The sequence below is a fragment of the Trichosurus vulpecula genome, chromosome 5 (assembly GCF_011100635.1).
Source record: "Trichosurus vulpecula isolate mTriVul1 chromosome 5, mTriVul1.pri, whole genome shotgun sequence".
NCBI lineage: Eukaryota > Metazoa > Chordata > Mammalia > Diprotodontia > Phalangeridae > Trichosurus > Trichosurus vulpecula.
In genome coordinates this window covers 300,712,740-300,736,888 of record NC_050577.1, presented here as the reverse complement: position 1 = coordinate 300,736,888, position 24,149 = coordinate 300,712,740, and the positions used below count along the sequence as shown (strand labels likewise).

Genomic DNA, 24,149 nt, shown 5'->3' with positions numbered 1-24,149 from the left:
ATTGCTTCTTTTAATTCTTATGAAATGTCCCGTATAAAATGTTCACAATACTTCATAATATAGTTCTATAATTTTGTATTTAATGCTTTCATAATTATAGGTAGAATAAGATGTTATATTTTGTCATTTTAATTGTATGTCATAAATTTTAATTTGGAGCTTTGGGGAGCAAAAATGATCACTATGGTTATTCCAAGCTCCTAACGAGAGTCCCGACATTATGAGTAAGTAGATCTCTGTCCCTGGGACTTCGCACTACATGTATTTTTTCTATTGAAAGCAGTTCACAGAAAAACAAACTTTGGGAACCACTGGACCAGACGATCTCTAAGCTGCATCCCAAGGTTGAGCCAAATATCTTCATTATCTTCTGATGTATTGACATTGTAAATCTGCATGGGCGAAGCTCTGTGGTCAGCGGTAGGGGCGATACAAAGATTGAATTAGACATTGAATTAGACACCTGAATTAACAACTTAATAACGTCTATAACAGTAGCCTAAGAAATAGCACGGGCGGCTAGGTGGTGAAAGTGGATAGAGTGTTGGGCCTGGAGTCAGGAAGACCGGAGTTCAGATTTGATCTCAGACATTCACTCTCACTAGCTGTGTGATCCTGGGCAAGTCACCTAACCCTGTTTTTCTCACTTAAATCCAATCCATAGCAAGTCAAGACATCACTCACTTGTGATGTCATTGGTCTTAAGAAATGAAGGAAGAACAGCCTCAGTTTCCTCATCTGTAAAATGAGCTGGAGAAGGAAAGGGCAAACTGCTCCATAGGGGTCAGGAGCAAACCCAGGGGTCCTACTGCTTCCTCCCCCCACCAGGGCCTAATTTGCTGCTGAGAAGGGACTGATGGAGGCCAGGCCTGGGGATCTGGAAGGCTCTGGCTTCATCGTTCCCCTTCCCCTCCGCGCCGCCCCCCCCCCCCACTTACTCCCAACAGAATGTGAGCTTGAGATCTGCTTTGCTTTTCCCATGCTGGTCGGATGGAATTGAATCTGCAGTAATCCACTCCCCGGCATTCCTGACAAAAGAGTCTTCATCTGCTTGAACGGTTTGAGATGGAGAGCTCACTACCTCCTAAAGCTGCCTGTTCCTCCATGGATGATAGGTCTAATTGTTAGGAAAACACTCCTTATATTGAGCCACCATCTGCCTCCCTGGGTTTCAGGTTCACACAGCTGAAAACCAGACAATATTGTAGAGGGCATGTTGTGAAGCCCCTCCCTAGGGGTCCCCTGTCTGAGAGCCCAATCAGTGAGCAGGTTTTCTAAGTGACCCTTTCTAGGCTGGGGTTTGATGGCTATTTCCAGCTTTGGAGGACTACAGGGGCAGGGCCCCTGCTCTGACCTGCTGTGGAGGCATCCAGGTTCCAGGTGATACTCAAGGATGTTGGGTAATCTCTGCCCCTCCCCTTCCTCCAGTCAACAAGTGGGCGGGGATCCCTCTAGGTCATAAAACTTACTCTCACTATGTACCTGGGGCCCATACCTGGAAGGCAGAAAGGCCAGGGGAACTGGAGAATCCCTCTTCCTTCTCTGCTTCCCTAGGACTCAGGAAAGCACATTCATTGTCAGCATCTACCTAACTCTGCTGCTCATGAGCCCCCACTGATTATCCTCTCTCAACATGTCAGCCAGGAGACACATTTATTCAAAGCAAAATACATTTAATTAAGCAACAAAGCAAAATAAATGGCAAAGGGGTATCCTCCTCCTACAGGTTACCATGTCATTAATGTGAGGAGAAGAAAATCACACCTGGGCCAGGGAACGTAAATATTGAAAGGGCATGTGTGTAGGGAGGATTCTCATAGAGAGCAGGCTGAGCACAACCCTCACTTCTCTGACTCCAATGCTGTGTCCACAGCACCCCCTAGCAGCCATAAACTAGAAATGTGAGTTATTGCTATTACATATTAGAATACCTCCATACCTTTGCATAGGCTATCCTCCATTCCTGGAATGCCTTTCCTCCTCACCTTAGAATCCTTAATTTTCCCTCAAGGCTTAGCTCAAGTCTCCTCCTCATCCCCCAGCTGCTAGTGCCTTCCCTGCCCCCAATAATTTTTGAACTTTTAAAATCTAATTTGTATATGTCCAGTTGTCTTAAACCCACCCCCAACTCCCCCATTGTACCCTCCTTGAGGGCAAGGAATGTTTCACTTTTGTCCGTGTGTGTCTAGAATCTAACATAGTGCCTGACATTCAGTAGGAGATTAATAAGTGCTTATTGATGGATTAATAGGATAAGTATCAATAGGGTAGTGTGAGGAGAGCCAGAGCTCATTCCAAGAACTACTAAAACCTCCCTCCCATCCCTCCACCTCTGGAGTCAGAAGAGCCTCCAAGCTTGGGGTTCAAGTATCAGCGACCAGTCAGCTGCTGGTGCCTAGTGCATTGTGCTGGTGACTGACACCCAGGGTCATAGGATTGAGAGGGAGAAGGGCATCAGAGGCTACCATTAAAATTTTACTGATTCCCTGTTCTCCTATTCTTTGGAAAGACACTCTGATCTGCTGGATTTGTCATTGAAAGCCCTTCCCAATGTGGCCCCTTCCGAACTTTCTGGGCTTCTGACATTGTGCTTTCCTTTATTAACTCTGACCCAGTGACCTGAGCCTTCTTATTGTTACTGGAACATGGTCCTCCTCCAGACTCCCCTGCTTTGCAGAGCGGTTTGCATTTCCTGTGTCTGAAGTGTTCTCTCTCCTCATCTCTGCCTCTGGTTTCTTTGGCTTCCTTCAGGATTCACCTCAGATCCCACCTTCAGCAGGTGTCCATTCCTCATACCCTCCACCCTTAGAGATCACCTTCCATTTACATGGCATAGATCCTATAGGAACCAAGTTACTGGCATGTTCTCTGGAGGGCAGAGACCAAGTTTTGTCTTTCTTTGTACCCTCAGTGTTTAGCCCAGGGTCTGGCATATAGTAAGTGCTTAATAAATGCTTGTCCACTGACTTAGACGCAGCTCTATGACCCTAAAACCACAATGTCCTCTCCATGGGCTTCAGTTTCCCCATCCGTAAAATAAAAGGTTGGCAATAAAAAAATGGACCAAGAATTAGAAAACCTCATTCTTGTCCAGTCTTTTTGTTAATATAGTCTATAAGGTTAGACAAATCACTTCCTTCATTTTTTCATTTATTATTATACTGTATATTATCTACTGTATATAGATGAAGGTGCACAATTCTTCTCAGGTCCTCAATTTCCTCTCTCCCCCCCTTCCCCCCCCCCCGTCTCTCTGTCTCTCTGTCTCTCTCTCTCTCTCTCTCTCTCTCTTCTCTCTCTCTCTCTCTCTCTCTCTTCCCCCCCCCCTTTCCCTGGGTGGGAAGCAGGCAAAAAATGAAGCCCTCAAATGAAACTTCATGAACTTGTCCACACTTGGGACCCCCGGCCAGGACTGGACTGACTTGTATCCTAGACCAGGACATTGTTTCTAAGCCAATGTTTAATCCAATGGAATCATGAGCTAACTTTCCCTCCCCATCACCTGAAACAAGTGTGGCCTGATCCAATGGCCCAGAATCTCAAGAAAACAACTCTCTGAGCTCATGTGGATCAGGTTCCATTTTGGCAGCTTCTCTATGGTTGCCTGACCTAGCATTTCCCCTGGAAACAACAGAATTTGTTTCACATATAGGTCTCTGAAACAGAAAAGGTTCCCCAGCTCTGGTGCAAGCTCCAACAAGCACTTGTCTGGGGGTAGCAGGGACTGGTAAATGGCAATTTAGGGGCTTGAACCGAGGTCTGAAGACTCCAATGAGATGATTAAGTGCACAATAAACCCTTCGGTCCCCAGGTAAATGTGGTGAGTGGGGACCTAGAACTAAGGTGCTAACAAGAGTCATGGTTCATACTCACTCCATTAGCAGTACTAAGAACCGGTGTCAAACGTAGGGCAGGGAGCCCCAATCAAGAGAGCTCTCCAAGGTAGTCTGATAGAGAAAACAACACTTAATGTAATGTAAGCATTTTGACAGTCACTTGAGACTTCCTCTAATTACTATCATCCCATCCATACTGAGCACTGGCTCTGTCTATACTCAGTCCTCTTTTCCACAATGCCATCCCTGTTGGCTGGCCTTACCTGTCCTCCCTAACCTCAGCTCATCCTCAGCATTAGCCCATTTGGCACTATTCTCACTAGACTATGCATGCTTTTCTATTCTTCCTCTGTTATTTGTCCTTGCTTCCATCTTTTCCCTACGAGTGGTTAGTGAGTTCCCTACACTGCCATATCCATCCGTGCCTCCTTTATCTCCTCATCAGAATTTCCTTTGCATCGTTAGAATTTCATTCTTGAGAGTTACCCATCTCTCTTGGATAGATTGTCACTGTAGAATTTTAGTCCATAGGATGCTACTGATATTTTCCCTGAACCCTTTGAAATCAGCTCTTCTAAGATCTAAGGGAACATCAGACTATGCCTGACTTTCCTCTTTATCTTAAAGTCTAAGATTTAGTGGTGGCTGACCCCCTCCACCCAAAAGTGCTAATCATTTCCAAGCCAGTACCTGGTTCTTCCTTATCAGTGAGAATCAACTACAGAATAAAAATTCCCCTTGTTTGTTCCTTTACCTTATAAAGAATGAATCATTGAGTAAAGCGAAGAAAATATTAGCTGTTATGCTTTTGGAAAGGAGGAAATGAGGGAGGGAGGGAGGGAGGGAGGGAGGGAGGGAGGGAGGGAGAGGAGACAGGGAGACAGAGGAAAGGGAGAGACAGGAGGAGAAGAGAGAGGGGAGAGAGGGGGGAAGAAGAGAGGGGGGAGGGGAAGGAGATAAGGGGGAAGGGAGAGAGGAGAGAGTGAGCTCCCAAAGATCTCAGCATAATAGAAGTACTGAGGGAGAGAGGAGAGGGGAGAAGGGAGAGGGGAGAAAGTGAGCTCCCAAAGATGTTAGCTTAATGGAAGTGTCTCTCCACTTCAGTGTCAGACCTGTGAAGTTTTCCTCGTCTATTTCCTCCTTCTGGCCAGGTGATCTGCAGTCTGATGAAATGGGCAGTCTTGTTCCTGCCTCCACCGATCTTCCCTCAGACACTCCCCACCATGCTTCCCCTTTGTGGCTCCTGGATTTCTTCACATGAATGTATCTTTTTTGTTTACAAGGCAACTCCATTCTTTTACTTCTCTCTTACCCCTGTTTTTTTGTCCTTACTTCTATCTTTCTCTTTCTGCCTATGCTTTCTTTTACCTTGCCTAGATTTTTTTTGAGGGAAGATACTTTTTTGAAGTATCCTTCACCTTCATTTTTAAAAAAAAAATGTATTGATGCCCTTTTAAAAAATACCACTCTCATTTCTGGATCTACTTGACACCACTGCCCTCAGCAGAAATGTCTGGAGCCCAGACCTATCCCTACCTACATCCAATGGGATAGCTAATGTTACACAAATCAAAAGGAAAAACAAGCAAAACTGACCAAACACAATGACTGTCTGACAGAGTATGCCGCATTGTGTCTCCATAGTTCACCGCTTCTCCAATGGAAAGGTCTTAGCTATGTTTTTCAGAAGATTTGGCAGTTCAGTTTAATTCACTGTGCATTATTGTGTGTAAGGCATTGTGTATATGCTGAGGTTTCCGACCTCAAAGAGCTTACCTTTTAATCTGTGCTATTCTTGGGGGGTAGAGGTAAGATGGAGAATTCTATGCTGGATTTTGGGAACCAGCTAGATGTTATAAATGGTTCCAAGTCAACTTTGAGGTAGGTCTCCAGTGGAGTGCCCCTGGGAGCTGTGTGGCTGTCAATCACTGATGGCACCAAACTGGGAGGGAGAGCTACCCCATCACAGAGTCAAGATCCAGAGATCTTAGCACGTTGGGACACTGGACCGAGATGACTTAGATGAAATACAACGAGAGAGAAATGCAAAGCCTTCTTTATGCTCAGGTTCAGCGAATCAGAGGCAACCCGTGATGCTGGGGAAGGAGGCCCCAGGTTTGCAGCTGTCTTGCTTCTGTCCCCTAACACCCGGGTGACCTTGGGCCTCAGTTTCCCCCTTTGTAAAATCAGGGAGTTGGACCAGACGGCCTGGGAAGTTCCTCCAGCTCTAGTTTGAGGAGCCTTTGAACTTCCCAGGACCAAGTGCAGGGCAGTCATGGTTCAGCTGGTTTGTCTGAAGATCTTCTTCTCTCCAGGAGATGGCACCCTAGCATTGCTGCCCAGGTGTACTCCTTCACTATATAGCCCTGGCACGAGAAGTCCTAGTTCCTTTCTGCCTGACCCAGCTCCCATCTGCCCCTTCCACCTGAGTCCTCCTGGTGTGGCTCCCTCTTTCACCTCCTCTGGGATGGGCTGCCTCGCTCTCCCCACTGGTCTGCATGTTTCCCACCATCCTCTGGAGAAGTGGGGCTGGGCCATGCAAATTAACCCTTGGATTGGAGGGGCAGCTAGGTAGGAGAGAACATCAGCCCTGAAGTCATGAGGACTTGAGTTCAAATCCAGCCTCAGACACTTACTAGCTTTGTGACCCTGGGCAAGTCACTTAACCCTGATTGCCTTAAAAAAAAAAAGACATCATCAAAGCTAGGAGGCTTGGAAGAAGCCCAGGAAAAATGAGGTCAGCTTGGAGACTGTGCCCAGTCCTAGGTGGGGGAAGGAGGAAGGATTGGGAGTCAGTCTATACTTTGGTCTGCTTGGCCCCGAAAGGCAGAATTGGGAATCTGTGTGAGCTAGAAGAGAGAAGGGGAATTGGAGAGGCAGTGGCAGATTCCAGGCCTCAGGACAAAACTTCATAATGATTAAGAGCTGCCCCAAAGTGGAATGAGCTGCCTTGAAAGGTAGTGAGCTCCCCATCCAGTGGAAGCTGGACGTCTACATACTGGAAAGTTGTAGAAGGGATTCTCAGTCAAAAGCATCATGGTCTTAGGAAAGAAGAATGGATTTGAGTTCAAATCCTGGTTCCGCTATTTACTACTTATGTGGCTTTTGCATAGTCACTTTCCCCTCCTATAGACAGAGAGGGTCTCTCTCTGGAGAGTGTATTGAAGGCCTCTAAAGTCCCTCCTAGATTTTTGTGTGTCTTAGGTTCCTTTGGCAATTTGGGGAAGCTTCAGGAGTGGGGAACCTTCAGCCTTGAGGCTACATGTGACCTTCTGGGTCCTCAAGTGCAACCCAAATGGATTCAGTCGAAGAGGCGCACTTGAGGCTACCTAGAGCTTCCCCTCCAATCCAAGGGCCTGAAGGTTTCAGGTTCCCCATCTAGACTCCAGACTCTTCCCAGAAAAAAATGTCTTTAAATACATAAGGAAGCTGATTGATGGAATCACAATTGTCAAAATATGTTTTTGAAAAAGTTCATGAATGCCAGTTTGCTAATACCTGCTCTAGATCCATGAGCTATGAACAATGTCACTGTACATTACTGGGCCTCAGTTTCCTCACCTGTAAAATAAGGGGTTGGCCTCCCAGGTACCTCATGGCTCCAAGCCTCTCTAGCCTGTGAGGCTCCACAAGCTCTGACATTCTCTGAGCAGGAGGATGTCACCAGCTCCCCAGGGTTGGTGTCAAAACTCTATAGGCTCCTCCTTAGTTCCTATGGGACTATCTGTGTTTCCTTCCAGTAAGGAACAGTATAGTCACTCGAACCGTGAACTGAAAGCAGGGCTGGTGACTAGTGGGCAGGCTGTGGGCAACCGAACCCTGGCTGACCGAAAAAGGAGACTTCAGCCTCTCCCAGAGAGAACGGGGGTGGCAGGGAACCTCCCTAGACTGGGGGGTGGGCTCATCACATCACACATTCAGCCCAACCCTCTCACTTCACAAAAGAGAAAAATGAAGTCCAAAGACTTGGCCAAGGCCATGAAGGTTGTTCACATCCTGTGATGCCAAGTTCAAAGTTCTTTGTGGTGAATCTCCTCTAATACCCTGAGGCTCCTTGTATGCTAGGGAAAACCTAGGCACCCACACTAGAAACACCCCTAGAAATGCTCTGGGCCTCATCATCAGAGCACATCTTACCCTACCCTTTGCCCCCAAATCACACTTTCCCTGGGCCACTGACACTCCTAGAGACACTCTGGGTGCCTCATATCTGGAGATCCCAAGGTGCTTAACACATCCCAGATACCTCCTGGGCTCCACTCTTGGGGTCCTTGCTCCCAAAGCATACCCACTCACTCTCCCTTCTTCCCATGCCTTCAAACTAGAACTGTATAATAGATTATGGTTAAGTGCGTCCAATCGGGTACAAAGAGTATCAATATTCATCAGGAAGGAGGTGTCTACTGGAGGGCCAAAGGGATCTGATTTTGACCTTGTACAACACATAATCAATTTGGCTGAAGGCAGAGATGGTGTGTGTTTTAGACGTGGAAAGGACACAAGGCTGGGAGGGATAGTTCACCCACGAGATGACAGTCAGGCTCCAAAGTGATCTAAAAAAGGGAGAGAGACTCGGATGAATGAGATCTAACTTGCTGGGGGTAAATAAAATCCAAAGAGATATGTGAAAGCCTGTCCCAGGACTTCAAAAAGTAGCTGTTCTTTTCTAATAGATAAGTGCTCAAAGGATACAACCAATAGTTCTCGAAAGAAGAAATGCAAAGTATTCATAACCATGTGAAAAAAATAAGAGGAATGGAAATCGAAACACCTTGAGGGTTCACCTCACACTTTGCACATTGGCGAAAATGGGCCAAAATGGCAGCAATCCATGTTGGGGGGTGGGGTGGAAAGAGAGGCACACTGGTGCACTGTTGGTGCAACTGGGAAATACTGCAACTCTTTTAGAAAGCAATCTGGAATCGTGCAAATAAAATGACTGAGCCAGCCATACCCTTGGGACTAGAGACCCCATTAGTGGCTTTTCCCCAAGGAAGCCGCATACTCCAAAGTATATAGAGTCCCCAGATACTCCAGAACATTTATATCAGCACTTTTTGTGATGGCCAGATGGATGTCCATCAATGGAGGATGGCTAAACAAGTTGTGGTATGTGAATGGAATGAAATATTCCTGTTGTAAGAAACGTGTGTGTGTGTGTGTGTGTGTGTGTGTGTGTGTGTGTGTGTGTGTGATGAATACAGAGAAGCACGGGAAGATCTGTCTCAACTGATGCAGAGAGTAAAGCAGAAGCAAGGTAACAATATACACAACAGTTACGACAATGTAAATGTAAAGAAAAATGACACACAAAAATGGAAAGTGAGTGTAACAAAATTATAAAGACCAAGCAGGACGGGAATGGAGAGAGCTGAGAAGACAGCCCCAACCCGTGCCTCGGTGGAGGCGGCAGGTCCAGAGGTGTTACCCACTGCACGTAGGTATCCATCGGTTGTGTGGATTTCATGTTCCTCTCTAAAAAAAATACTGTTTGTCATATGGGATGGCTCTCAGGGAAGAGGAGGGGGAAGGACACTGGGGATAACATAAGAAACAAAACTTATTTTAAACAAGCACTTGTGCATGCCTAGGAGGTGTGGTTTGAAAGCAATTGATATGAAGATGATCTGGGGAGTTTCAATACGAGTCAGCAGGGCTAGAAGGCAGGCAAGAAAGCAGATGTAAACTGAGGCTGCATTAAGAGAATTAGGTGTTCAGAGCCAGGTGGGGGAAATAGAGGAATCACAGGGTGATGAAAGAACCTTACCAGAAGAGAAGCGGATTCAGATTCTGCCTCAGATGCGTACTACCGGTGTGACCTCCCTGGGTCTCAGTTTTCTCATCTGTAGCATGAGGGGCTAGGAGTGGATGACTTCTAAAGGTTCCTTCCAGCTCTGAATCTATAACCCTATGGCCCCAGTCAGAGTACTTCTGAAATACTGTGTTTGATTCTGGGAGAAAAATTGGAGAGAGTCAGGAGGAGGGTGTGTAGGCTGGTGAAAGGATCAGAGACTGTGATTAGGAGAGAACATGCCCCGGGCAGGAGTGGGGCGGCTGAGGCCTGCTCCGACTGCCTCAGGAAAGCTGATTGTTAAATGTTCGGTGTGAGCAAGAGTGCTTCAGAAAGGAGCAAGTGCTACGAATCAGAGACTGGTTTATTGTTTTGTTGATTTCCTAGGCTTAAGAAAGTGGTGGAGAAAGCGCCAACAAAGCTGATTAAACTTAATCAGGTCAGCCTTCGCCTGGGGCCTGGAGAGAAGTAACATCTCCCTGGACACAGTCAGGGTAAAGGAGTGTATAATGGACTCAATCTTATTCAAAATTACATCTCTCAGACTCATGTTTCCTGCTCTGTGAAATGGGCAGAAGTACTCATGGTACTGAGGGATCCGAGGATTTAGAGCTGGTAGGTGTCAGGCCTGCACATCTCATCTGGCCCTCTTTTTAGGCAACTGAGGCTCAAAGAGAGTAAGGGGATTTGCCCAAGGTCACTCAGTAAGTTGGAGGCAGGATTCAAACCCACATCCTCCACTCTGAAGCCAGAACTCTCACCACTGTAGCCTGTCGCCCTAAAAGTGCTTTAGAAACATGGCTTATTGGACAGAGCACTGGCCCTGGAGTCAGAAGGACCTGAGTTCAACTGTGGCCTCAGACTCTTCGTAGCTGTGTAGCCCTAAGGAAGTCACTTAACTCCGATTTTGGGAGGGAGGGAGGAAGTCTAGTCCCCCTGTTCAGATCCTAGACTTCCGGGGCTCACCTCTGCCCCTCCCTTCACCACCCCTCCAGGCAGATGCCAATCCTGCTTCCCCAGGATCTCTCTCATCCTTCCCTGTCTCTGTATACACAGCCAGCAGCCTCCGTGGGCTCATCAGCTCGGACCTAGATTATCGCAGCGGGCTCCTTATTGGCATCCAGTGTCCGTCTCCTTTCTCTGGTCCCTCCTAATACTGTCGAAGTGAGATTTGTAAAGCAGGCGTCTCTTCCACTCCCTAGCTCAAGGTGCTCCAGGGGCTCCCTATAGCTTCTAGGGTCAAATACAAAAAAAAAAAAATGCGTCGGGCACTGAAAGCCCTCCCTGACGGGGCTCCCGCCCACCTCTTTCCCTTTCACCTTCTCTTCAGCTCAAAACAGGAGGCTGCGCCTCCTCAGCTGGGCTTCTTGGAATGCCTACCTTCGGACTCCCTGGCCTCCTTCCAAGCCGGGGGCAAGTTCGGCCGCCTCCTCCCGGGGCCTTTCATCAGCTGTCGGGTCATTAGGGCCTTTGCCCACTCCCATTGTTTACACCTGGAATTACCCGTTTGCTGCCTACTCACCTGTGCACGTGTGGGGATACCCCGCCCCCTGGAATCTCCAGTGGCCCAACACACAGTAGGCGCTTAATAAATGCTTGTTGTCTTGACTCAGCGGCCTGCCTAGCTGACACACATCAAAGGTACTATCTCTATTGGGTAGACTCGCCCATTCGACAGGTGGGGAAGTTGAGGTTAGGGTGGGGTAGCCCGAGAAGCGGGACCCCACAGCCGCCCGCTCCCCTAGCCCAGGGTCGCCGGGACCCTGGGCCAGCCTTTGGAACGGTCCCGGCCCCGCCCTCCTCGAAGGCGGGGCCAGAGGCTGGAAGGGGTGCGGCTTCCCAGGCAGTGCTGGCAGCTCCCGCAGGCAGGAGGGCGTCTGGCGATCTGAACCGAGTAGAGTACAGTGGTGGGCGACTCGTTCTGGGCGGCGCCATGGGGAGCCAGCTGAGCACGGTAGGGGAGCCGGGAGGGAGGGGGGATCAGGCCTGGGAGCCTGCTGTGGCTCGGGGCTCGGGGCTCGCGGCTGGGCTCCTCCAGACCCTCCCTCGTCCCCAAAGCCGGGGGCTAGGGCTGGGGCGGGGGAGCAGGAGCGGGAAGATGAGGCGGCGGGCTCCTTCAAAGGGGTCCCCGGGCCCCACTTTAGGGAGCTGGACCTGGAGGCTGGAGAAGACCCCTCCGGCCGCGCCCTGATCCTCCCAGGGCCCCATCCCGCTTGGTGACTCATCGTCCTCCCTCCCCGTTCCCTGCTGCCCGAGCCGTATCTTTCCTGGTCCCCGGCCCGAGGACTGTGTCCCTGGGGGGCAGGAGAGTGGGTGCTGCTGTCTGTGCCAGATCCGCGCAGGCTCCGTCATTGCCCCTCTGCCTGCCCCCCAGGGTGGGGGATGGGCGAGGGGTGGCTATCCTGCACCAGCGGAGGGCCGTGCCTCCTCCTCCCTCCCGAAGCTGCCAGAGCTGGCTCGGAGGGTCCATGGCTTGGCCTGGCCCTCCGGGTCATGCTCTGGAAGGCGAAATTGAGTCCTGGAGATGGGGAAGGGACTTGTCCGAGGTCCCGCCTGGCCCGTCGGGAAGCCCCCAACCTTGGGCCTGGTACCCACGTCCCGGGCCTCCATCCCGGATTGTCCCTGCTCGGCCGCCCAGGGAAGAGGACAGTGCCCAGAACCCTCTGCGGAGGACAAGGCTTGGTCCGGCTGGCAAGAATTGGAAGGGACGCGGGAGAGCTTAGGGCCCCAGCACCGCCACCCCACCCAGCCAGTGCCCGCCGACACCCTGTGCTTCCGGGGGCAGCCACCTGTCACTGCCGGAGGCACCAATTGTCACTTGGCAGCCACCTCCGAGCGTCCGTTATTATTAGCTCTCGCTAGCGGAGGCGGAGGCCCAACCCCAGCCTCCTCTGGCCTCTTTTACAATTTCTTCCGGAGGCGTCTCGAGCTGTCCTGGGGGCCAAGCCGAGCTGGGCGAGTCCTGGAGCTGAAGGGGACCCCGGAGGCCATCTCGTCCAGCCACCACCTCCTTTTACAAGCGGGGAAACTGAGGCCCAGGGAGCTCCAGGCACTGGCCCCCAGTCCATGCAGCACTTGAGCCCAGGGAGCTGCTTCAAATTTGGGCCTTGTTTACCGTCTATCGTCTAGCCTCCACGCCTCTTCTACTTGACAGCCTCCCATAATCCGGGCGGAATCTCGCCCCTGCCCGGCCCTCCCCACACACTTCCCACTTTGCTCCCTTAACGCGTTCCTCGCTTGACAGGTGGGTGGGGCCGAGGGGCGGGGCTGCCGTGCTGGGAGCCTGGAACCTCCGTGTGCGTAGTCCTCATGCCCAGGGTCTTTACCCCTCGATTGGTCCCTTCACTCCCGATCCTGCTGTGCACACCATGTAAGGGCACTGGAGACCTGGCTTCCAGCCTCCCAGCAGCACACCCCTTTCCCCATTTCCTGTGTCTCTTAACCTCTTGGAATCTTAGTTTAGTCCTCTGTATGGGGATAATAACTAATCTCCCCTTTTTGTGACCCTCGAAGTAGACTGCAAACTGGCTTTTTAATATACAGATGTTCCCTGTACTGCTTCTTAGATTGCTTGGGGATCTCCTGGGTGTGGAGATGCCCTCTGCTGATGCCGGGCATGCACTGGCATCATGCCCACCTGTGACTCTTGGCTATGACATTCCGAGTTTTCTGGAGGATGGCTTTCCTCAGTTTCCCCAAACTGGAGAATCCTCGACGAGCCAGAGGGGGCTGTCTCTCCCATATGTCTCCTTTCTCCGGTCCTGTGACCAGCTCATCTCCCCCTTCTGTTCTCCCTTTCCCTGATTTCTCTCTCTTAGTCCTGCTCAGTTCCTGCTTTTCCACCTCTGTCACTAAAGGTCCCCTGAACCTCACTTGCTCACTCCGTAGAAAAGGGCCTCTCCTCTACCCAGCGGCCATTTTAATTGAGGGCCATTCAGTAGAGGGTTGGTGTCTGGAGGGAGATCCAAGGGTGGTTAAAACATAGCCCCTGCTGTCCAGGGGCACACACTCTGGTGGGGGCACTGTATTTGGGGGAGGGCTGTCACTACCTGTTGATCCTCAGCAAGCCTTTTAACCACTGGTGTGCTTTTAAACGTTTAACAACAGGAAATACCCATAATGCATAACCTTTCTCCATTATTAACATTTTCTCAAGTCTAGACAATAAACAAATCCTATAAATCAAGGTGTGCAAAGCTCCCACTGAAAATTGAAGTCAGTTCTTCCTATGAACTGGCTCCGGCATCCCCTCTGCCCTTAAAACCCTCTGGGCCTCAGCTTTCTTCCCTGTAAAATGAGGGGGGCCTCTTCCAGCCATTATCCTAGGAATTGGATTACAAAAGAGACCATGAGCAATTCAGGGAGGAGATGCCCTCTAGTGTCACATGACACCCAAGGGTGGAAAGATCTTTGCCAACTGGGTATCAGGGAAACTTTCATCACTACATAGAGCAATGGGCCTGGAGTCAGGAGGACCTGAGTTCAGATCAGGCCCCAGACACTTACTAGTTGCATGACCCTGGGTAAGTCACTTCACCTTGTTGGCCTCAGTTTCCTCATCTGTAAAATGATCTGGAGAAGGAGATGGCAAACCGCTGCAGTGTCTTTGCCAAGAAAACTCCCAATGGGGCCATGGAGAGTCAGACACAACAACACAACCCCCATTCTGCTTTTAGTCGGACGTGTGATTTCCAGTGTCCAGACCTCAGTTTCCCCATCTGTCCAACAAGGGGGTGGTATTTATTTTTTTCTTTGTGTCTCCAGGGCCTGGAACAGAACACACATGGGTGCTTAATGCTTGCTTGTTGGTGGATTAACTAAGTGATTCTTCAGCTGTGGCTTTTTCTGTTCCAAAGTATCTCTGGTAGAGCTCGGGAGGGGCCCTGGTAAGGGGGTGAGCTCTGGTCGGGTGTGGCCAGCTTTTGTTTCTGTAGAAGCTGCCCTGGCCTTGGGGAGAAGGTGAAGGGATCAGGTGAGAAGTCCTCCCTCTCTGCCTTCCCCTCCTGACTGGGTGTGGAGTGCACCCTGCCCTCCTTGAGTCCCTGACAAAGCCCTTTGGGTGACAGCCTGGTCATTAGGATTACGGGATCCTAGAGCCAGAAGGGACCTTCCCACTTGTTCCTTTAGTTGGTTTTCAGTCCTGTCCCTTTCTCTGTGACCTATCTGGGGTTTTCTTGGCAAAGATGCTGGAGTGGCTTTCCATTTTACAGAGGGGAAAGCTGAGGCAGAGTGGTTATATGATTTACAAAGATCCCAGAGTGGTTTACCATTTCCTTCTCCAGGAAACTGAGGCAAACAGGGAGGTGACTTGCCCAGGGTCACACAACTAGTGAGTGTCTGAGGCTGGGTTTGAACTCGGAAAGTGGAGTCTTCCTGACTCCAGGCCGGGAGGCACTCTATCCACTTCAACACCTAGCTGCCCTTCCCGTTTTCCAGAGGAGAAATCTAAGACAGAGAGGTTATATGATTTACTGAAGGTCACATAAGTGAGACAAGGTTAGAGGTCCGATGACTCAAATTTCAATCAATCAACAAGCATTTGTTTAAGCTCTGTGATATTTCTTCTGGCCTCTTTGTTCAGCCCCGGCCTTCGCCCCATTCCCTCTTTTATCATTTATTTTTGTGTATTTACTTGCTCTGTTTGAGAGGCAGCTTGACATAGTGGACAGAGGGCCCGATGTAGGGTTTGGAGGCTTAGGAGTAGCTGGGTAGCCTTGGGTCTGGCAAGGTCCCAGCGCTGTCAGCAGTAGGTAGCATGTGTCCATGAAGGAGGCCTGGGGACCTGTCCACCTTCCCACAGTAGACAGAAGGCAGGCGCTTTGGGCCCTGGGGCCAAGCACAGTGACAGGGGAGGCCTGGGGAGCTGGCACCACAGAGGCCTTCCTCAGACTCTCACTTTGAATGTCCTTGGCTGATAATTGCTTTCAACTTCTATTGTGTTTCTATTGCTACTTTTTGTGTTTTACATCGCACTGCTTTCTGAATATATCTTCCCGCCATACCTTGAGATCCTTCTTCAAATAACTGAGACCAAAAGATGGAGCACTAATGAGGTGGCCATGTCTCAGGCCCCTTTTTTGCTCCAGCTTTCCCGGCTTTTCTGGGCCATCTTGGCTCATCCATCTAGCCATCTGTCCTGGCTCACCTGGTTATTTTATGGAATGAGAGAGGGAGAGGTTCCCCTCTTCCACAAACCCTCCCAGATTTCCCCCAGTTAACAGTGATCTCCTCTCTGTGTCTCTCTGTCTCTGTCTCTCCCTCTTTCTCCCTCTTCTTTGTCTCTCCCCTTCTCTCTCTGTCTCTGTCTCTCCCTTGTTCTTTTTCCCTCTCTCCCCTCTCTCTCTCCCTCTGCTTTGTCTCTCTCTCTCCTTCTCTCTCTCTCTCTCTCTCCCTCCCTTCTCTCTCTCTCTTTCTCTCTCTCCCTTCCTCCCCCTCCCTCCCTCCCTCCCTCCTTCTCTCCCCTGCATTAAGACTAGATCCCTCATTAACTAATGCCCGTCATACTATATCTTGGATTGTAGTTATTTCTATACACAACTCATCCCTTCCCAACCCGTGCCCATTAGATTGTAAGCTCCGTGAGGCCAGGGACCTTGTGGTTTTCCACCATTGTATCTGAGCGCAGGGCCTTTTGTGTGGTGGACAACTTAATAAAAAAGTATTCCATACTGTGTTATCATAAAGAAGAATAGAGAAAATGCATCACTTCATTGCAGGGTGGGGGTCTATGGGTGTGGAAATAATGTGTCTAATTTCCAACTCTTTTATTGTGTTCCTTAGTTTCCCAGCTCCCCTCCCTCCCTCCCCAGCTCTTTTGAAGTTTCTTTTCCTCTGATTCTTTGTTGCAAGGGTTCAGGGAGGGATATGTTCCAGAAAGAAGGTGCTAGTTGAAATAGATGAAATATCCCACTGCTGTTGAAGGCACGATGGTGTAGTGTGTGATCACAAAGGCTTGGGTTTGGATTCTGGCTCTATGACTTTAGGCATTATCCTAATTCAGTAGATGAGGAAACTGAGGCCCATTGGATCAGTCATTGGCACTATCCCCTGCCTCCTGGGGCTGACGTGGGAAAAGCACTTTGTAGATGTTATAAAAAATAAATTGTAATCAGTGATTATTCATGTATTCATTTACTTTTTAGCTTTTACAAAGGGAGCTTTATTTCAAAGATATAACAAGAAGAAACATCTAAATGTCTTCCCTAACCCCTGAGGGATATTATTCTCCTTCCTGCCCCCATTATACCCTCCCTATCTCTGGGGAAGGGAAGGAGATTGAGTTCACAGGTTAATTTGGTTCCTCTAGGATGGGCCCACCAAGTTCTTGGTCCAGAGCCCCTTGGCTGCCCTGCTCCTTCCCTGCTGGGCTTGAAGCAGTATCCACCCTAGAATCCTGCCTCCAAAGTCTCGGTGGCTCTGCCCCTCAGGTCCAGAGAGGACTCCAGCACTCAGGCCTACAACAGGAAAACCTAACCCCCAGTTCTAGAGGGCCTGACGGGCTAAAAGGGAGAGGGAGAGTAGCCCTTTCCCCATACTTAGCTCAGTGCATGGTGCCTGTGCTTTGGGTCAACCAGACCTTCACCCCCTGGAAAGAGAGAGTCTGATTGTAGGGTGGCTGCAACGGGAAAGGAATCGATTGTGAGGGCTGAGGGCTAGAAGTGGCCCTGGTCCTGGATGGGGGAGGGGGTCTCTCTTCCTCTTCTGACTGTGGTCCTGATGCTTTGGTTCTCAGGGTTCAGCGTCTCTGTCTGAGAAATGGCTCCCATGGGGATGAGAACCATATTTGTGAACAGGAAGTGCAGTGGAGGCAGGTCTGACCTACAGAAGAGGAAGAGAAGGAGGAGGAGGAGGAGGGATTCATTGCATGTGGTAGAGGGGCTCTGGCTTGGAAGCCAGGGAGCCTCAAGTTTGAATCTGGGCCCAGATACTTCCTGGCTATGTGATCCTGGCAGAGCCGCCTCACACTCTGTGCCTCAGTTTCCACATCTGTAAAAAGGGGGGGGGTGCTCAAATGTATGTAAGAGATGTTGGCATCGTGTCTGACATCCAGAACTAAAGAACACTTTAGGAGTTGTCTCCTCTAAATTCCTCATCAAAGAGAGGAGGAGACCAAGGTCAAAGTGGACCCTAGATCTGGAGCCAGAAGGGACCTCAGAGGCCATCTAGCCCAATGTCCTCTTTTTACAGAGGCAGAAACTGAGGCCAGTGGCAGGGGGGGATTGGCTTACCTAGGGCTGGCAGAAACCTTAAATTCCTCATTTAAGAGGGGAAGCTGAGGCCCAGAGAAGTTGTTAGGGGTAACACTGGGAGCAGGGGACAGACTTGGGATAGCAGATGAGCTAGCACTGTTTCTATCCAATGCCCTCCTTTTCTCCTGCTTTCCAGAGAGCCAGCAATGGCACCAAGCAGGGCAGCTAGGGGCCCCATGGTGGGTGTGCCCCAATTCCAGACCTGATCTTTGGGGCTGGGTTTTCTTTTATCAGGACAAGCACAGCCCCAGGAGTCCAGTGAGTGCCGGCTCTTTTCCTGGCCTTGGGCTTAGAGCTGCTGATTCAAGCCCTGTGGACAGAGCTGCCTGGGCCCCACTCTCCTCCCAGGGGCCTGACTCCTGTGAGTCAGGTCCTGGTGGCACCTGGTGCAGGTACCAGCTCCCTGGGAGGCTGGGGGTGGAGCGTGATGGGTTTCCCATGAATGGCTTGTGCTGAGGTAGGAGCCCGTCTGGGGAGACCTGGGAGAGCTCATTCCACTAGACTTTTCCACAGTTCTCTGGTCCAATGGCCCAGCTGGCTTTGCTGGCTCAGCTTTGTGGGCCTAGGTCAGGGGCTGGGGCCGCCCCAGGCTCCTGGGACTAGACACTAACCTGCCTTTGGAAATAGCCACTGGGCATTGGTCAGTTGTGTCAGAGTGTGGGGGGACAGGGGAGGTGTGTGGGTACCTAGAGCATAAAATTTAGGACAGAATGTCAGAGCTGGGAGGGGCCTTAGAACAAGGAAGGTCAGAGCTGGAGGGGGGCGGCGCCTTGGAACTGGGGACGGCAGAGCTGGGAGGGACCTTAGAGCAAGGAAGGTCAGAGCTAGGAGGTGCCTTAGAACAGGGAAGGTCAAAGCTGGAGGTGGGGTGCTTAGAACTGGGGATGGCAGAGCTGGGAGGAGACTTAGAATAGGGAAGGTCAGAGCTAGGGGGTGCCTTAGAACAGGGGATAGCAGAGCTGGGAGGGGCCTTAGAACAAGGAAGGTCAGAACTGGAGGGGGGGTGCTTAGAACTGGGGATGGCAGAGCTGGGAGGGACCTTAGAGCAAGGAAGGTCAGAGCTGGGAGGGGCCTTAGGACAGGGAAGGTCAGGGCTGGGAGGGGCCTTAAAACATGGAGTGTGAGAGCTGGGAGAACCTTTAGAACATGGAAGGTCAGGTCTGGGAGAGGCCTTGACCATTTAGTTTAGCTCCTCATTATGCAGAAGAGAAAACTGAAGTTAGAGGGGAGGAGAAGCCGTGTTCCAGCTCCTGAGTGGGAGAATGGAGCCTAGAACACAGGTTTCCCTGTTCTCAGTTGAGGGTTTTTCATCCTCATCAGCTTTTAGGGAGGGGGGATGTGGGTGTTCTAGATTCCAGTCTCTGCTCCTAGAGCCCTTTTCTTTCTTCTAGAGCCCCCTAGCCTGATGTTGACTCTCTTACCCAGGGCAGGCTCACTTCCCGCCCCCACCCGTCCCCTTCCATCTTCTCTGCCTCCCCTGTCCCTCCCTGGCTTCCTCCTGGCTCCCCTCCCACTTCCCTTGAGTTGCTGGGCCCAGAGGCAGACTGAGCACAAGCAGGTGAGCCATCCCAGCCCCCGACCCCCCAGGGTGCAGCTTTAGTCCCCAGGCCTGGCAGGGAGGAGCCTGGGCACCAGGCTAGGAATGGAATTCAGTGGGCTGAAGGGAATGGGAGCTGTGAGTCATTCAAGCCTGGCTGGGCCCTGGAAGAGCCTGGACCAGCCACACCCAGGGCCAGGCTTCCCAACTCTGGAATTTCTGTTTTAAATAGCTCGGAGTTTGGAGGAAGGTAGAGGGGAGGCAATCTGAATCCAGACCCGTTTGTTTTTCACTGCCTGTGGTTTTCCACAAAGAAACACTGACCAGCGGAGCATCCCATCCCCCACCTCTGCTCACGGAGATAAATTCCTGAGGGGACTCGACACGGTCTAGGACTGGACCCGACTATCAGTGGCATCCTGGTGTTTATTTCTTGTGACTCAGGAAGGGACATTCTTTTTTGATGGGAGAATGTCAGACTTGGAAGGGTGTATCTAGTACAACCCTCTCATTTTACAGATGGGGAAACTGAGGGACAGTAGAAGGGAAGCTCCTGAGGGCAAGGCTTCGTTTCGCCTTTGTATGCCAGTCACTTAGCACAGTACTGGGCACACAGAAGGTGATTAATCCATGTTTGTTGATTAAATAATTGACTTGGAAAGGCGCCTGAACAAGATTATCCCCATAAGAAGGGGATGGGGGAGGGCATGAGATGGAAAAACCAGAGGAGTTGATGCTAGCAGGAGGCAGTGTCCTGGCTATATGGGAGAGAGAGCTGAGGGTTTGGAGGCTGAAGGCCTGAGTTCAAATTCCACCCTACTATGGACTAGCTCTGAGCCCTCAGTCCTGTTCCTTCTCACCGAACATTTCTTCAGTCATAGAGTGGGTGATGGACTAGACACTGATTTCCAAGTTTCCTTCTCGCCTCTCACTTGCCCGATTCTCTTGCTGCCCCCTGAGCCCTCCATGGCTGAAGGATGGGGTCTAAAAGCAGGATGAGTCACCTTGGTGGGGGCTGGGGGACTTTCCCTGTTGTACAAAGCAGGAGTCTTGGTTCCCTATGTGTGTCCTTGCTTGACACAAAAAAACCTGGCAAGATGAGATAACCCGCACTCTCCCTTCCAGTTCTGTGTGTGGCCGCCGAGTTTGGGATTCTGTATTTTTTAATTGAAATAACTTGGTGCCTTTAAAAAGAAAAAGAAAAAACCCTTGTTGCTGGTAGGTCAGTATTAACTGTGAGTAAAGAAGCACTATTCCATGGGAAGGGAGGGATGTGGCGAGATCCTGGGATTGTTGGTCAGAGGCCACATACCCAATGCCTTCATGGTATGGAGGATGAAACCGAGGCCCAAGAGGTTAAGTGATTTACCCAAGGTCACATGGGCAGCGGGCATCAGAGGGCAGATTTGAGCCCAGGGCTTCAGCTTCTCCGGTGAATATTCTTTTCCTGGACCAGATCGCCTCTTGAACTCATAACTTCAAATTGGTCTCTCGGTAAATCACTGGACTCTGGCAGGAGTGTCACAGGCTGAGCAGCTTTTGATCCAACCTCTTCATTTTATAGGTGAGGAAAGCAGGCCCAGAAAGCAGGAAAAAAAGAGGCGGCAAATACAGGATTTGAACCCAGGGCCTCTGACTCCAAACTATTTCTGTATTTTCCTGATTGGAAAAATGACAGAGAATGTCAAGGCCCATGCGGGGGCTCCAGATCAAGTCTCGGCTCCATCATCTCTTTCCTCTACCACCTTTCTCTGAACCTTGGTTTCCCCATTTGTGAAAGAGGAATAAGAATTCTCATTGCCCACTTTATCCACTGACTGCCCTAACAATGAGCACAGGGAGTGCCTGTTTGCGCCTAGCCGGAGGTCACACGCCCTGGGCTGGGGAGGAAGGACTCTGGAAGCCCAAAGGCAGGAAGAGAATGAGAGGAAGCTGAGCCTGGCTTGGGCTTGGAGCAGAACAAAAGCCTTCAGACCTTGTGCTTGTTGGGGACCTGCCCGCATTCTTCAGGTCAGACATCTAGAAATTCTCATTTGATTGTGAATGTGTAATACAAGGACCTGGGACTAAAGTTTTACTCAGGTGCGTCGCTAAAGTAGCGTGCTAAAGTGAGATCATGTACATTAGGTGGTTTTCCGTCTTTAAAGCTGTGTATAAATGTAAGGTCCTGGGATACTGAGGTATGGGTGGGACCCAAGTCTTGGTGGTCTTGGTGGTCGTCAGCCAAAAGCCAGCTGTGAGAAATGCTTAGCACTGAATAGCGTGAATAGCAGTCAGCCCCTAGGTGAAGAATTTTTATAACCACAGTAGCTTGGGTAACTGTATACAGTGGCACATGGGGCTGTAATCTCTGGCGGGGGAGGATGCCCCACACCTGTAAAATCGGAGGTCCCAGTTTCGTGGTCTGTAGAATTAGGGGGTTAAGCTTACTGGCCTCTGAAGGTCTCTTTCAAGCTGCAAATCTAGCAGCTATGAACTCTAGCTCCTTCCCCTCTCTGGGCCTCAGTTTCCACACAAGGCTTGAACTGAAGGGACTGACTTGTTTTCCCTGAAGAAGAGAAAACAGAGAAGCCCAGCTGCAGGCTCTCGAGAGCTAGGAGCCTGGGTGGGAGTTACAAGGAGGCTTGCATAGGCTCCTTCCTAAGCATCTGAGCTGTGTGAAAGTGGGATAGGCTGATCTGGGAGGCTGTGGGCTCCCTCCCAATGGACTCCCTATGGCAAAGACTGGATTGTCTCCTTTCTGGCTTAGGATGCCACCAAGGTCCCCTTCTAGCCCTATGATTTGACAGGCTGCCATGTGGAATCAGGATTAGGGTGGGACCAAAGAATTAAGGGGTCAATAGGTAGGAGTCCCAGGGAGTCAGATTAAAATCAGTAGGAGGAAAAGCAGAGTACTAGACCTGGAGCCTCAAACACTTCCTAGGATGTGTGGCCCTGGGCAAGTCACTCAACCTCTCCCAGTCTGTAAAATTGGGGTTTTGGTGGGTATGTGGTGTATGGTATAAGCTGTTGGTCTAAACCTAATTTTATGCCAGATTGCTTTTCAGGTTTCCCAGTAGTTCTTGTCCATTCCCCTTTTGACATGCGTCCTTGGGTTCATCAGACACTGTAAAGCAGTATTTAAATATCATTATTATTACTGTCACCATTACTGGCATAAGCAGTGCCCCTATACTAAGTGGTCTCCTGGCCTTGTGGGGTTTGGTTCGTTTGTTTATTTTCCTTTTGGTGGCTGCCTCCTTAAGACTTTCTTTTTCTGGTCTCCTCCCCTGTCTCTTGTGGGAGCCCTTCCCTTTTTCATTTGTTTCTCCATATCTTTAGGGTGGTCTTGAGCTTGGGAGACTAGGCAGGGTCCGCCTGGCCCACCCCAGGGCAGAATTGGAACAAGGGTGTGTGTGTGTGTAGATGTACAAGTGTATATGGGAGTGTGTGTAGGTGTGGGTGTATGTCTTTATTGGGGGGGAGGGGTTGTCTAATTCCTTTTATCTAGAGTTAGAGAGAAACAGGTTTTGGTTCAGTGTAATGAAGGACTCCACTATTGTGAGCTCCTGGAGAGCAGGGACCATCTTTTGCCCCTTTTTGCTTCCCCAGGACTTACCTGGCACATTGCTTGTAGAGTGATTGGAACCTTAAAAGCAGACGGGGCAGCCTCAGCACATAGAGGGAGTTCTCTGTTGTTCAGGGTTGGCCTTGTGGAGGAGGGAGGGGATCCCTGCTCATAACAGGCCCAGACAGAGCAGCCTCTGTGGCTCCTGTGACTCTGTGGTCTTTGTGGTTGAGTCTGGGGTGAGAGAGGGTGGAGGAAAGGCGATAGAAGCTGAGGAATGCAGCCTCACTCCTCCGCTGGACCCTGGGGTGGCTTCCTGGGAAGCGGGAGGGGGGCACATGGGGACAGAATCCCAAAATAACCTCAGACCTGCCCCAAGGGCCTTTCCGGAAACTCGGCCCTGGGAGCCCCCCTGCCTCCTTCTTTTAGGCCTTCCCAGATATTCCAGAGCTCTTTTCTGGGGGAGTTTTCTTCTGGAAATCTCTTACCCTATAGGATTTCTTTTTTTTTAAAGTGATAATTGTTTTCCATTAACAAAAATGTCCCTTCTCTTCCACCTATTTAAAAGAAACAAAAACCTTTGTCACAAATATTTCTGTTAAGCAAAACCAATTTGTGCATTCTCACCCCATACTTTTAAGAAGTCGTTGTTCAGTCACGTCTGACTCTCTGTGACGCCATGTGGGGTTTTCTTAGCAAAGACACTAGAGTGGTTGGCTGTTTCCTTTTCTAGCTCATTTTACAGATGAGGAAACTGAGGCAACAGGGTGAAGTAACTTGGCCAGGGTCACACAACTAGTGTCTTAGGCCAAATTTGAACTCAGGTCCTCCTGTTTCTATCCACTGTGCCACCTACCTGCCCATTTTTGTAAAGTATAACCCTAACCCTCCGACTCTCTCTCTCTCTCTTTCTCTGTGTATATGTGTGTGTGTGTGTGTGTGTGTGCATATATAATACGATATAACACAACACAACACAACACAACGCAGTGCCATATCACATAACATAATAATACGATACGATGCGATGTGATGTAATGTTATATATTTCATATATATATAATGTTAACAGTGATTCCTGAGGTGGTGTGGGCTAATGGATATCCTCGGGAAGCCTCTAATGCAGACCTAACCCTTACTGCTGGGTGTCCTTGGTCTAGTCTTTGGTTTCCCTTTTCTGTCAATGCTT

At 50.1% G+C, this 24,149-nt stretch overlaps 1 protein-coding gene across 3 annotated transcripts in view; it reads left to right on the top strand.

Annotated features, from left to right (window-relative positions):
* The first annotated feature begins 11,448 nt into the window (after positions 1-11,448).
* The window catches only part of LOC118850182 (NADH-cytochrome b5 reductase 3), a 34,265-nt gene continuing 21,564 nt past the window's right edge, over positions 11,449-24,149 (top strand). Inside the window, exon 1 of one of the 3 annotated variants that reach the window (XM_036759396.1) lies at positions 11,449-11,581. In XM_036759396.1, the coding sequence (XP_036615291.1) occupies positions 11,561-11,581 (21 nt within the window). In that variant the 5' untranslated portion in view covers positions 11,449-11,560. Of the gene's footprint in view, positions 11,582-12,852; positions 12,872-21,402; positions 21,424-24,149 lie in introns of those variants that run through there. The other 2 variants (XM_036759397.1, XM_036759398.1) reach the window with 2 other exon arrangements.